We start from the raw sequence: 15,442 nt of genomic DNA on the forward strand, positions 1-15,442 counted from the left end.
TTGGAAAGTCTGATCATCAGACTGTACTTCTCCTTGAATATAGACAGAGACTGAAGACTGCAGCACCAGTGCTGACGACCAAGAATGTATGAACAAGGGAAGCACAGGAACGATTGCAGGACTGCTTTAAATTGGTGGACTGGACTGTATTCAGGGATTCATTTTCAAATCTGGATGAAGATGCTGCAGTTGTTACTGATTTCATTAATATTTGTGTGGGTGAGTGTGTACCTACGAAAACTTGCTAAACATTCCCAAACCAAAAGCCATGGACGAAACAAGAGTTTTATCATCTGCTGAAGGCTAGGTCTGTGGCATTTAAGTCTGGCGACCCAGTTTGACTTGTGGAGGGTTATTTCAAAAATGAAGAGACAATTCTGAGCGAGGCGGGAGGTGGCAACAGATGCACATCAACTCCGGCATTACTTCCTACAAAGCAAAACCTGATAACATGAGTGGCAGCAATGCATCACTACCAGAAGAGATCAACATCTTCCAGGCCCCCTCTGAAAGGGAGAATATAACTACAGCCATGAAGATCCCTGTTGCACCCAGTGACCCTGTGATCCGTCTCAGAAGCCAATGTTAGACTGTCTTTAACATAGAAACATAGAAAATCTACAACCCCACACAGGCCCTTCGGCCCACAAAGCTGTGCCGAATATGTCCTTACCTTAGAGGTTACCTATAGCCCTCTATTTTTCTGAGCTCCATGCACCTGTCCAGGAGTCTCTTAAAAGACCCTATCGTATCCAGCTCCACCACTGTCGCTGGCAGCCCATTCCAAGCAGTCACTACTCTCTGGGTAAAAAATTTACCCCTGCCATCTCCTCTGTATCTACTTCCAAGCACCTTAAAACTGTGCCCTCTTCTGCTAGCCATTTCAGCCCCGGAGAAAAGCCTCTGATGAGCTATGGTATATGATCAATGCTTCTCATCATTGTATATACCTGTATTAGGTCACCTCTCCTCCGTCGTTCCAAGGAAAAAAGGCTGAGTTCACTCAACCTGTTTTCAAAAGGCATGCTCCTCAATCCAGGCAAGATCCTTGTAAATCTCCTCTGCACCCTTTCTATAGTTTCCACATTCTTCCTGTAGTGAGGAAACCAGAACTGAGCAGAGTACTCAAAGTGTGGTCTGACCAGGGTCCTATATAGCAGCAACATTACTTCTCGATTCCTAAACTCAATCCCACAATTGATGAAGGCCAATGCACCGTATGCTCTCTTAACCACAGAGTCAACCTGCATACCAGTTTTGAGGTCCTATGGACTCAGAATCCAAGATCCCTCTGATTCTCCACACTGCCAAGAGTCTTACCATTAATACTATATTCTGCCATCATATTTGACCTACCAAAATGAACAATCTCATGCTTATCTGGGTTGAACTCCATCTGCCACTTCTTAGCCCAGTTTTCTATCCTATCAATGTCCCACTGTCCCACTGTAACCTCTGACAGCTCTCCACACAGTGGAGAGCAGCCAGTGAGTGAGTGGGCCAGTGAAGGAGTGGAGCTTTGAGGTTTTGGCAGTTGAAGTGTGCAGTCAAGTCAATCAAGATTTGAATAGCTCAGACTCAGCGGAAAGCAGTTAATTGTGCAATCAAGAATTGAATAGCTCAGACTCAGCAGAAAGCAGCTGATTGGGCAATCGAGGTCAGGTAACCAAGCAGTTTGATTGGGCAATCGAAAATTGAAAAGCTCAAACAAATAAAAAGAGGGGAAGCTCAAGCAGAGCAGCCAGCGAGTGAGTGGGCCAGTGAAGGAGTGGAGCTTTGAGGCTTTGGCTTGAGAGGTTTTGGCCAGAAGAGGTGGAGTATGAGCTTGCTCCCAGAGAGGTAAGGCCAGGTAAGTTTCTTTAATTAATTTAATTAACTTAGGAGTTGGTAATGGAGGCAGTAGATAGGGCAGTCTAGTGCTCCGATTGTAGGATGTGGGAAGTCAGGGACAGCACAATTGTCTCTGATGACTACACCTGCAAAAGGTGCATCCAACTGCAGCTCCTGTCAAACCAAGTTAGGGAGATGGAGCAGGATAAACTTCAGATCATTCAGGAGGCGCAGAGGCAGTAATAGATCAGAGTTTCAGGGAGAGAGTCACCACTAAAAGTCAGGAGACAGGTAGCTGGGTGACTGTCAGGAGAGGGAAGGGGAATAGACAGAAAGAGCAGAGCACCCCTGTGGCCGTTCCCGTCAACATTAAGTATACTGTTTTGGATATTGTTGGTGGGGATGACCTACCAGGGACAAGTTGTAGTGGTCGCATCTCTGGCACTGAGACTGGATCCTCAGCTCAGAAAGGAAGGAGGGAAAAGAGGAGAGCAGTAGTGATTCAATGGTTAGGGGGACAGATAAGATGTTCTGTGGGAAAGATCGAGAATCCCGTATGGTCTGTTGCCTCCCTGGTGCCAGCGTCCACAATATCTCAGATCGAGTTCTCGGTATTCTCAGGAGAGAGGGTGAGCAGCCAGATGTCCTGGTCCACGTGGGGACCAATGACATAGAAAGGAGTAGGGATGAGTTCCTGAAGGAGGAATATAGGGAGTTAGGAAAGAAGTTAAAGAGCAGGACCTCAAGGGTGGTAATCTTGGGATTGCTGCCTGTGCCACGAGACAGCGAGAGTAGGAACAGGAAGTCATGGCAGATGAATGTGTGGCTGAAGAGTTGGTGCAGGGGGCAGGAGTTCAGATTTCTGGATCATTGCGATCTCTTCTGGGGAAGGTCTGACCTTTGCAAAAAGGACGGGCTGCACCTGAACTGGAAAGGGACCAATATCCTGGAGGGCAGGATTGCTAGAGCTGTTGGGGAGGGTTTAAACTAGTTTGGCAGGGGGGTGGGAATCAGAATGTGAGTGCAGAGATTAGGATAGAAGGACAAGGGCATGATGCTATGTGTTCTGAGTTGGTGAGGAAGGACAGGCAGGGAACAAAACATAAATGTAGCCAGTTAGAGGGGTTGAAATGTGTCTATTTCAACGCTAGGAGTATTAGGAATAAAGGGGATAAACTTAGAGCATGGATCAGTACGTCAAACTACCATGTTGTGGCCTTTACTGAAACTTGGCTGGAAGAAGGGCTGATGCAGGTGCCAGGGTTTAGGTGTTTTAAAAGGAATAAGATGGGAGGTAGAAAATGGGGGGTGGGGGAGGGGGCAGTAGCATTACTGGTCAGGGATAGTATCACGGCTATAGAAAGGGAGGACGCTGCAGAGGGAGTGTCCACTGAGTCGGTGTGGGTGGAAATCAGAAATAGGAAGGGATCAATCACTGTGCTGGGAGTAGTCTATAGGCCCCCAAATGGCCCTTGGGACACCAAGGAGCAGATAAGCAGGCAGATTTTAGAATGGTGCAGGAAATACAGGGTTGTGTTATGGGTGATTTCAACTTCTCTCATATCGACTGGCACATCCTGACTGCAAGGGGGATAGATGGGGCTGAATTTGTCAGGTGTGTTCAGGAAGGATTCCTGACACAGTATGCGGACCGGCCGACGAGAGGAGAGGCCATACTGGATCTAGTTCTGGGTAATGAACCTGGTCAGGTGGCAGACCTCTTGATGGGGGAGTATTTTGGTGAGAGTGACCACAACTCCCTTAGCTTCAGCATAGCTATGGAAAAGGATAAAAACAGACAAAATGGGAAAGTGCTTAACTGGGGAAGGGCTAACTATGAAGGGATGAAGCAGGAACTAGTGAGAGTAAATTGGAAACAGATGTTGAAGGGTGAAAGCATAGAAGTAATGTGGAGGAAGTTTTAGGGACCACTTGTGCTGGGTTCGGGATAGGTTTGTCCCACTGAGACAAGGAAAAAATGGTAGGAAAAGGGAACCGTGGCTGATGAAACACATGAGGCAACTTGTCAAGAGGAAGAAGGAAGCAGGAGGGGCTCATGAGAAATATAGGGTAGCCAGGAAGGAGCTTAAGAAAGGACTTAGGAGAGCTCGAAGGGGGCATCAGAAGGCCTTGGCATGTAGGATTAAGGAGAACCCCAAGGCATTCTATGCATATGTGAAGAACAGAAGGATGACAAGAATGAAGGTGGGGCCACTAAAGGATAAAGAAGGCAACATGTGCCTGGAGGCGGAGGAGGTTGGGGAGGTCCTAAATGAATACTTTGCTTCAGTATTCACAAGTGAAAAGAACCTTGATCAGGATGAGGTCGAAACAGTGTGCTGGACAATGTGGAGATTAAGGAAGAATTTCTGGATCTTCTTAAAAACATCAAGATTGGTAAGTCCCCAGGGCCGGATGTGATATACCCCAGTTTGCTGTGGGAAGTGAGAGAAGAGATCGCTGGAACAGTCGCTATGATCTTTGAATCCTCTTTGGCTGCAGGGGAGGTGCCAAAGGATTGGAGAATGGCAAATGTAGTTCCCTTGTTTAAAAAAGGTAATAGGGAGAATCCTGGGAACTATAGGCTGGTGAGTCTTACGTCAGTCTGCAAACTATTGGAGAGGATTCTTAAGAAAAGGATCTATGAGCACTTGGAGAAGTACAGTCTACTCAAGGATAGTTAGCATGGCTTTGTGAAGGGAAGATCGTGCCTCACGAGCCTAATTGAGTTTTTTGAAGAGGTAACAAAAGAAATTGATGATGGTAGGGCGGTAGATGTGGTCTACATGGATTTTAGCAAGGCATTTGACAAGGTTCCCCCACGAGAGACTCATCCAGAAAGTCATGAGGAATGGGATCAGTTGGCTGTTTGGATAAAAAATTGGCTTCAAGGAAGAAAGCAGAGGGTAGTAGTGGAAGGAAAGTATTCTGCCTGGAGGTCAACGACTAGTGGAGTGCTGCAAGGATCTGTCCTGGGACCCCCTGTTCTTTGTGATTTTTTTATAAATGACCTGGATGAAGAGGCAGAAGAATGGGTGAGTAAGTTTGCAGATGACACGAAGATTGGAGGAGTTGTGGATGGAGCTGTAGGTTGTCAAAGTTACAAGAGGATATAGACAGGATGCAGAGTTGGGCAGAGAAGTGGCAGATGGAGTTCAATATGGATAAATGTGAGGTGATGCATTTTGGAAGGGAAAACCAGTAGCCTGAGTACAGGGTTAATGGTCGGTTACTTAAGAGTGTGGATGAACAGAGGGACCTTGGGGTTCAAATCCATACATCCCTCAAGGTTGCTGCACAGGTTGATAGGATAGTTTAGAAGGCCTATGGGATGCAAGGCTTCATTAATAGCGGGATTGAGTTCAAGAGTAGAGAGGTCATGTTGCAACTCTACAAATCTCTGGTGAGACCACACTTAGAATATTGTGTTCAGTTCTGGTCACCTCATTATAGGAAGGATGTGGAAGCTATGGAGAAGGTGCAGAGGAGATATACCAGGATGTTGCCTGGATTGGAAAACAAGTCTTATGAAGCAAGGTTAGCAGAGCTGGGACTTTTCTCTCTGGAGTGTAGAAGGATGAGAGGGGACTTGATAGAGGTCTACAAGATTGAGAGGCACGGATAGGGTGTATAGCCAGTACCTGTTTCCCAGGGCACAAACAGCAAACACAAGAGGGCATATGTACGAAGTTAAGGGAGGGAAGATTAGGGGAGACATCAGTGGTAAGTTTTTTTCCCCATATAGGATTGTGGGTGCCTGGAATGACTTGCCAGGGATGGTGGTGGAGGCTAAAACATTAGGGGTATTTAAGAGCCTCTTGGATAGGCACATGGATGAAAGAAAAATAGAGAATTATGGGGTAGTGTGGGTTTAGTATTTTTTAAAGGAATATATGGGTTGGTACAACATTGAGGGCCAAAGGGCCTGTACGGTGCTGTAGTATTCTAGTGTCCAGTATCTAATATCCACAACACCAACAATCATTGTGTCATCAGCAAATTTACTAACCTATCCCTCCACTTCTTCATCCAGGTCATTTATAAAAAAAAAATCAGAGTAGGGGTCCCAGAACAGATCCCTGAGGCACACTACTGGTAACCGACCTCCATGTAGAATATGACCCGTTTACAACCACTGTTCGCCTGCTATGGGCAAGCCAGTTCTGGATCCACAATGCAATGTGCCTTTGATCCCATGCCTCCTTATTTTCTCAGTAAGCCTTGCATGGGGTACCTTGTCAAATGCCTTGCTGAAATCTTCTAGCCACAGTTTTTAAGTGGCTGGTCCACTTCAGTTAACTGTCAATGGTGATTCACAGGAGGTAGGTGACACAGTAATTAAAAAAAAAAGTCATGAAAGGTAATTCTGAAAAATTGAGAAATCACAAATGGAATTGAAAGTTGTGAAATTACCTGTGAAAATCCTCACCTCATAGCAGAAAGGAAAGTTCTATGATGAAGTAACTAAAGATTGTAATGCCGATAACACTGTGCTGAACAATTCCTACCGTGATGTCCTGGGGCTCAGATGACCGGCCTCCAATATTCTCACTAATCTTCCTTTGTGCAAAGTGAAGACACAAGAGACTACAGATGCTGAAATTTGGAGCAATGATTTGTGAAAGGAAATGATATTTAGGGTCGAGACTGAAAAATAGAGGAGAGATAGACAGTATAAAAGAGCTCTCTTGAAGGGATGAAGTAGAAGCTGGCAAGTGATATTTGGATCCAACTGAGGAGAGATGGTAGGCACGTGGAGTAGGAGAGAGTGGAAATAGTGACAGATTGGCAAATGATCGGTGGAGATAACAAAGGGCTTCTGATATTGGAATCTGATAGGAAAGGGATGTTGAGAATAGGATCAAGTGAGGAAGATGGTGATGGCAGATGAGAACAGTGGAGGGAGGGGGCCAGTGGATGGATTGTGTGGGTGGTGGGCAAAGGACTGGTCGAAGTGGTTGGTTAGTGGTGAACACATACTCGATAAGTCAAAGTGCTTGTTCATTCAGTACGTTTCTATGACTAACAGTGGTCACACCCCAAATGTATTGCATTCTGTAGAAGATAGTTTGGAAAATCCTGAAGTTGTGAAATGCACCATATAATTGTGACCTTTGCTGTTTTCTAATTGCAGCACACTATTGTACTGCCGCTGGTTCTGCTGGAGCTGTTCATCACACCGCACCAATATCCAAAACGAAGAACTGGGCTTCTCATCCTAGGAATTGCTTCCATTTCTTACCTCCTTTGGTAAGGGGCATGTGAAGGCAGGTGAATACAAATGAATGGAGAAAAAGATTAGTTCATTTCCAGGCTGATTTTAAATTCCAATCATTCCTATCCCCGCACATATTTAACCAGTTTCATTACCAAAAGCAACATCTTCACTAAGTGAAGGTACTCTGGCTGAAGGCACTCGTTTCAAGTCTGAGTTTAATAAGGTTTTGTTTCTGCTATCATTGAGAGTGATTGCTTTTCATCCAGCTTGGGATAATAGGTGGACATGCTCATGAATTTTGAACTCTGTATTGCAGTGTATGGAGAACAAGAGTCAAAACTTAGTTTGCTTTTGTTGGTGAGGCTATTGCACTTGGAGTACATTCATGAAATTGAAACATCATATAATTGCATGAAGGCACATTTCTGATTTTATTTTCAGTCAGTAAGAAGTCATAATGACCAAGGTATTTCTGATGATCCAACTAATCCTTTCCAAACCATTATCTCCATTTGTTTTAATTGACAATATAAATGCATGTAAATATAATCATTCTTCAGCCTACCTCATTCATCTTTCATACAAACCCATAGATTAGCACTCTTTCAAGTGAGACTATAAGACAAAGGAGCAGAAGACAGCCATTTGGCCCATCGAGTCTGCTCCGCCATTTTATCATGAGCTGATCCATTCTCCCATTTAGTCCCACTCCCCGCTTTCTCACCATAACCTTTGATGCCCTGGCTACTCAGATACCTATCAATCTCTGTCTTAAATACACCCAATGAGTTGGCCTCCGCTGCTGCCTGTGGCAACAAATTCCATAGATTCACCACTCTCTGACTAAAAAAATTTCTTTGCATTTCTGTTCTGAATGGGCGCCCTTCAATCCTTAAGTCATGCCCTCTCGTACTAGACTCCCCCATCATGGGAAACAACTTTGCCACATCCACTCTGTCCATGCCTTTCAACATTTGAAATGTTTCTATGAGGTCTCCCCTCATTCTTCTAAACTCCAAGGAATACAGTTCAAGAGCGGACAAACGTTCCTCATATGTTAACCTTCTCATTCCCGGAATCATTCTAGTGAATCTTCTCTGTACCCTCTCCAACGTCAGCACATCCTTTCTTAAATAAGGAGACCAAAACTGCCCACAGTACTCCAAGTGAGGTCTCACCAGCGCCTTATAGAGCCTCAACATCACATCCCTGCTCCTATACTCTATTCCTTTAGAAATGAATGCCAACATTGCATTCCCCTTCTTCACTACCGACTCAACCTGGAGGTTAACCTTAAGGGTATCCTGTAAGAGGACTGCCAAGTCTCGTTGCATCTCAGAACTTTGAACTCTTTCCCCATTTAAATAATAGTCTGCCCGTTTATTTCTTCTGCCAAAGTGCATAACCATACACTTTCCAACATTGTATTTCATTTGCCACTTTTTTGCCCATTCTTCCAATCTATCCAAGTCTCTCTGCAGACTCTTCGTTTCCTCAGCACTACCAGCCCCTCCACCTATCTTCGTATCGTCAGCAAACTTAGCCACAAAGCCATCTATTCCATAATCCAAATCGTTGATGTAGAATGTAAAAAGAAGCGGCCCCAACGCAGACCCCTGTGGAACACCACTGGTAACCAGCAGCCAACCAGAATAGGATCCCTTTATTCCCACTCTCTGCTTCCTGCCAATCAGCCAATGCTCTATCCACGTATGTAACTTCCCTGTAATTCTATGGGCTCTTATCTTGTTAAGTAGCCTCATGTGTGGCACCTTGTCAAAGACCTTCTGAAAATCCAAATATACAACATCCACTGCATCTCTCTTGTCTAGCCTACTGGTAATTTCCTCAAAAAATTGTAATCAGTTTGTCAGGCAGGATTTTCCCTTAAGGAATCCGTGCTGAGTTCTGCTTACCTTGTCATATGCCTCCAGGTACTCTGTAACCTCATCCTTGACAATTGACTCCAACAACTTCCCAACCACCGATGTCAAGCTAACAGATCTATAATTTCCTTTTGCTTCCTTGCCCCCTTCTTAAATAGCGGAGTGACATTTGCAATCTTCCAGTCCTCCGGAACCATGCCAGAATCTATCGACTTTTGAAAGATCATCGCTAATGCCTCCGCAACCTCCACAGCTACTTCCTTCAGAACACGCGGGTGCATTCCATCTGGTCCGGGAGATTTATCTACCTTTAGACTATTCAGCTTCCTGAGTACTTTCTCTGTCGTAATTGTGACTGCACACACTTCTCTTGTGTCCGGTATACTGCTGATGTCTTCCTCAGTGAAGACTGATGCAAAATACTCGTTCAGTTCCTCTGCCATCTCCTTATCTCCCATTACAATTACTCCAGCATCATTTTCTATCGGTCCTATATCTACCCTCACCTGTCTTTTACTCTTCATGTACTTGAAAAAGCTTTTAGTATCCTCTTTGATATTATTTGCTAGCTTCCTTTCATAGTTAATCTTTTCCCTCTAATGACCTTCTTAGTTTCCTTTTGTCAGGTTTTAAAAACTTCCCAGTCCTTTGTCTTCCCACTATTTTTTTGCTTCCTTGTATGCCTTCTCCTTTGCTTTAACTTTGGCTTTGACTTCCCTTGTCAACCACGGTTGCATCCTTTTTCCATTCGAAAATTTCTTCTTTTTTGGAATATACCTGTCCTGCACCTTCCTCACTTCTCGCATAAACTCCAGCCACTGCTGCTCTGCCATCCTTCCCGCCAGTGTCCCTTTCCAGTCAACTTTGGCCAGTTCCTCTTTCATGCCACTAATTTCCTTTACTCCACTGAAATACCGACACATCAGATTTCGGCTTCTCTTTTTCAGATTTCACAGTGAACTCAGTCATGTTATGATCACTGCCTCCTAAGGGTTCCTTCACCTCATTCCCTCTAATCACTTCTGGTTCATTAGACAATACCCAATCCAGTACAGCCGATCCCCTAGTGGGCTCAACAACAAGCTGTTCTAAAAAGCCATCTCACAGACATTCTACAAATTCTCTCTCTTGAGATCCAGTGCCGACCTGATTTTCCCAATCTACTCGCATGTTAAAATCCCCCACAATTATCATAACATTGCTCTTCTGACAAGCCTTTTTTATTTCCTGTTGTAATTTGTAGTCCACATCCCTGCAGCTGTTTGGAGGCCTATAAATAACTGCCATCAGGGTCCTTTTACCCCTGCGATTTCTTATCTCAACCCATAAAGGTTCTGCACCTTCCTATCCTACATCACCTCTTTCTAATGATTTAATATTATTTCTTACCAATAAAGCCACACCTCCCTCTCTGACTACCTTCCTATTCTTCCGATACACCGTGTATCCTTGGATGTTCAGCTCCCAGAGACATGCATCCTTTAGCCACATCTCAGTGATGGCCACAATATCATACCTGGCCATCTGTAGCTGTACGACAAGATCATCCACCTTGTTCCTTATGCTGCGTGCATTTAAGTATAACACCTTAAGACCAGTATTTGGAACTTTTCACTTTGATTTCACTGCAACTTTATTGCACTGCAACTCATCCCAATGGCTACAAATCTGCCCCATCACCTGCCTGTCTTTCCTGACATCTTTACTGCTTACTATCTTAGATTTATTTCTGTTTTCCCCTTCCTCTGCTCTGTTATTCCGGTTCCCATCCCCCTGCCAAATTAGTTTAAACCCTCCCTAACAGCTCTATTAGACTTTCCCACCAGAATATTGGTCCCCTTCGGGTTCAGGTTAAACCTGTCCTTTTTGAACAGGTCATACTTCCCCCTGAAGAGATTCCAATTATCCAAGAATCTGAAGCCCTACCCCCTGCACCAGTCTCTCAGCCCTTCAAAGTTGAAAGTGACTCCATTTAGAGTTCATTTTCCTAACCAGGTTTCATGAACTTTTAGATCTGGTAGTAGTTCCAGACTTTTTTTTTACTAGATTGTACCCTTTCTCTCTGGATACATGGATAAACTAAAATAATGATTATCCAAAATAAAGCAGTGGAACGCATGGGATTGAATCCCAATCTAAGTTTACTGCTCTATTCTAACTATTGTTTGTCACAGAGAAATTCCAACTATACATTACTCTCTGATAAATTGAATCATTAATCTGATGAAGTGTTTTTACTTTAACGCAGGGTTCTGTGGATTTACTATGCTGCTGGAGCCTGGGTCTATCCCTTGCTAGGCCTTTTTAATCAAACAGGCCTGGTGTTATTTTTCTCAGTGAGTGTTTTGTTGGTCATGCTTCTGTATCTCCTGGGAGAATACCTTACCTTGTTAGTATGGGGTAAGTAAATATTCATCTACTGTGCAAAAACTGACAAACATTTAGATTTTGAGTAGTTGTATTTCATTAATAATGTGAGTACCTTCCTATTAGCGAGAAAACTAACATAAAGTGACAACTAACTTCAGCAAAGTCATACAAAGATGACCATGAACAGTATATTTATAACACAGAGGACATAGAGTGTAAACACCAGTAATTATCGAAACATAGATTTTCTCTTCTCTTTTTTAATGCTAATGATTATCTGGATCAGCAAATTTGTGGATGACACCAAGATTGGGGGTGCAATGAACAGTGAGGAAGATTTTATCATGGCTTGCAGTGGGATCTGGACCAGCTGGAAACATGGGCTTAAAAATGGCAGATGGAAATTAATGCAGACAAATGTGAGGTATTGTATTCAGTAGGACCAACTAGGGTAGGTCTTACTCAGTGAGCAGTAGGGCAGTTGAACAAAGGAATCTGGGAATGCAGGTCCATAATTCATTGAAAGTGACATCACAGGCAGAGAGGGTCATACAGAAAGCTTTCGGGACATTGGCTACAATAAATGAAAGTATAGAGTACAGGAGATGGAATGTTATGTTGAGTTGTATAAGATATTGGTGAGGCTAAATTCAGATATTGCATGCATTTTTGGTCATGTAACTAGAGGAAAGATGTAAATAAAGTTGAAAGAATACAGAAAATTTACAAGGATGTTGCCAGGTCTGGAGGGCCTGAACTATAAGGAAAGGTTGACTTTATTCCTTGAAACGTAAAAAAGATTGAGAGGAGATTTGATAGAAGTATGCAGAATTATGAGGGCTTTAGAAAGGGTAAATGCAAGCAGCCTTTTTCCTCTGACGGCAGGTTGGACTACAACTAAAGGTCATGGGGTGAAAAGTTTAAGGGGAACATAAGGGGAAACTTCTTCACTCAGAGGGTTGTGAGAGTGTGGAATGAGCTGCCAGTCAGATAGTGCATGTGAGCTTTATTTCAACATTTAAGAGTGGTTTTAATAGGTACATGGGTGGTAGGGCTATGGTCCTGGTGCAGATCGATGGGAGTAGGTAGAATAAATGGTTCAACATGGACTAGATGGCTGAAGGACCTGTTTCTGTGCTGTATTTTTCTATGACTCTGTCTCAACGAGGTGAAGAAAATCAAATTGTTATAATAAGTAATCCAATTCTTAAATTAAACCTTGTTCCATGCTGCTAATTTGGAATCCCTCAGCTGCTCCGCTTGCTACAGAGTGCCCCCTCACTGCCTCCTTTATTTTATCCCCCTTTAGAAACTCCCACTGCCCTCAAGGGGTGCAATATTATCTACTATGGGAACCTCTAATCAAGACTGATTGTCTATCTATGAACATTAAATAGCTGATCTCCGATATGCAGCAAGTTTCTACCAAAATTGCTTGACTCTCAATTTCATTACAATCTTTTCTAAACATGGAACAAAATGCTGGATTCCATGAATTAGGTGAAAATGATTGTTCTTAATTTCAAGTTGGTATTTGACCAAGTGTGGGAATTCTTGTTAAGAATGAAGTCAAGAGGAATTGAGGGAAACAGTTCAAGTCATATCCTACACAAAGGATACTGGATGGGGTCACTGGACATCAACTATATCTACCACAAGATTTTGCTGCAGGAGCTCCTCAGGGCAGTGTCCTGGCCAAACTGTATTCAACTGTTTCATCAATGACTTTCCTTTCATCATAAGGTTAGAAATAAGGATGTTTGCAAGTATACATTCCAAAGTTGATGTATATTTTCTAAATTCGCCGCATGCAGCAAGAGCTTGACAACATTTAGGCACAGGATGTAAAGTGACTAAAAACATTTCAATCACTAATTGCCAGGTAGAGACCATTTCCAACATAATATACAGAAGTATTCAGTAGTATTACCATAATTGAATTTCCAGCAACCAACCTAGGGATTACCACTGACCACAAATAGTAAAAGACCAGCACGCAAATATTTACACCAGTCAAAGGCTGGGTATTCTGTGGCAAATATCTCTTCCTGGCACCTGAATGCCTGCTTGGCATCAAAGCCTAACAAGACTAGGAGTGGGATGGGTAACTCTTCACTAGCCCAGATGTGTGTAGCCCTGATAACACTCAAAGAGCTCAACACCATAAAGTAGTTTGCTTATCATTTCGTACCTCATCATTCACCATCCTGAATATCAATTTCCTCCATTTTTAGTGCACCATTGCTGAAAATGTGTACTATCAAAAATAATTTGTTGCTACATTTATCAAGGCTTTTTCAACAGGATTTCCCAAACCTTCTTATCATCAACTCCTAGACACAAAATAACAGATACTGGGAAAGCCACCACATTGTAAATTCCTTTCTGGGTCAGATATCATCCTGGTTTAGGAATACTCTTCGTTATCACTGGATCTTAATCCAGGAACATCCCCCACCCCCACTCCACTCAACAATGCATTGGAAGGACTTCCCAATGATGGCTGTAATTGAAGACAATGGATTTCCACCACTTTCTCAAGGACAATTAGTGAAAGGTAATAAATGCCACTGATGCCGGTGTTTTGAAAAACATGATGGAAAATGGATGGAGGTTATTTCCTCTGACAGGTTGGTCCAGGAAAAAGGATACAAAATTAGAACCACTTAGTTCAGAAGCAAATTCAGCATCTACTTCAAGTCATCATGTTTGTTGCTCCAGATTCTAATATCTGCACTCTCTTGTCTCTCCATCTACTTGTTAATATTCAGTGTAGAAACATGGACCACTTCACCTACAAAAAGCTTTTGAATCTGGATCATTTTGATAATTTCAAATGGTTTAAAGTCTGATTGAACCATAGCAAGTAGAGCTAGAATTGCTGTTTTGATCTAATTAACTGAGGAGCAGAGATCAAATGGGGAATAGACTAACCCATTTCTTATATTCCTGTACATGTTGCAAGGACGAGGCTGAGGACAAACCCAAGTGCAGGACACAGGTGCAGAGGCAGAGTTGAGGCATCAGCATTGCCGCGAACAGCGAACCAGTATTCAGGAGAGTCTTCACACAGAGACAAAGTTTACATAGAGTATGCAGGAAGTGATGTGGAGCTAAGAACTGATAGTCCCAAGGAATCAGGAAACAAGGTTTACACACACTAGAGTCAACCAACGAACTGGGAAAGCATGGCTGTGCCACCCGAGTTTTACCCAATGTTTGCTAATGGGAACCAGGTGTGCTGTAATTAGTGGAACTGGGAATGATTGGAGAGGCTGCCTGGCCTGCTGAGTTCCTCCAGCATTTTGTGTGTTGCTTGGATTTCCAGCATCTGAAGATTTTCTCTTGTTTGTTTAAGTATTTATATCTGTTTATTTTCAGGTTTAACTGAAAAAATAAAGGAAATTTAAATGAGATGCAACCACAATGAGGAAGTCTTGTGTACCTTGGAATACCCTGGCTCTGTCTTTCTCACATCCCATAAAATACTTCCATTCTAATATCCTTTGCCAAGAAACTATGATTTATGAATAGATAATCATTGAAAGAATAAAGTCTAACACTGGGAATTGTCTGCTGAAAATGTCATTCAGAAAGTGAGAAATCCCTAGTTTGAATTTAATTGAATTGACTTTATTTCTTACATCCTTTAAATACATGAGGAGTAAAAATCTTTATATTATGTCTCCATCTAAATATGCATTGTGGAATACTAGTAACTTATAATAAATAGAACAGTACACTCAAGTCAGCATGAGTTCATCAATCTGATGGCCTGGTGGAAAAAGCTGTCCCGAAGCTTGTTGGTCCTGGCTTTTATGCTGCAGTACTGCTTCCCGGATGGTAGCAGCTGGAATAGGTTGTGGTTGGGATGGCTTGGGTCCCTAATGATCCTACGAGCCCTTTTTACATACATGTCTTTGTAAATGTCCTGAATTATGGGAAGTTCATAACTACACATGTGCTAGGCTGTCCACACCACTCTCTGAAGTCCTGAGATTAAGGGAGGTATAGTTCCCATACCAAGCAGTGACACAGCCAGTCAGGATGCTCTCAATTGTGCCCCTGTAGAAAGTTCTTAGGATTTGGGGGCCCATACCAAACTTCCTCAAATGTCTGAGGTGAAAGAGGCGCTATT

The 15,442-nt window shown here is 43.0% G+C and overlaps 1 protein-coding gene across 1 annotated transcript in view; it reads left to right on the forward strand.

Annotated features, from left to right (window-relative positions):
- Positions 1–14,714, forward strand: part of LOC140212400 (androgen-dependent TFPI-regulating protein-like) — a 53,378-nt gene extending 38,664 nt beyond the window's left edge. Inside the window, exons 4-6 of the mRNA XM_072283146.1 lie at positions 6,965–7,080; positions 11,183–11,334; positions 14,686–14,714. Of these exons, the coding sequence (XP_072139247.1) occupies positions 6,965–7,080; positions 11,183–11,334; positions 14,686–14,714 (297 nt within the window). The remainder of the gene's footprint in view (positions 1–6,964; positions 7,081–11,182; positions 11,335–14,685) is intronic.
- The last annotated feature ends 728 nt before the right edge of the window (positions 14,715–15,442 follow it).

The sequence above is a fragment of the Mobula birostris genome, chromosome 19 (genome assembly GCF_030028105.1).
Source record: "Mobula birostris isolate sMobBir1 chromosome 19, sMobBir1.hap1, whole genome shotgun sequence".
Lineage (NCBI taxonomy): Eukaryota > Metazoa > Chordata > Chondrichthyes > Myliobatiformes > Myliobatidae > Mobula > Mobula birostris.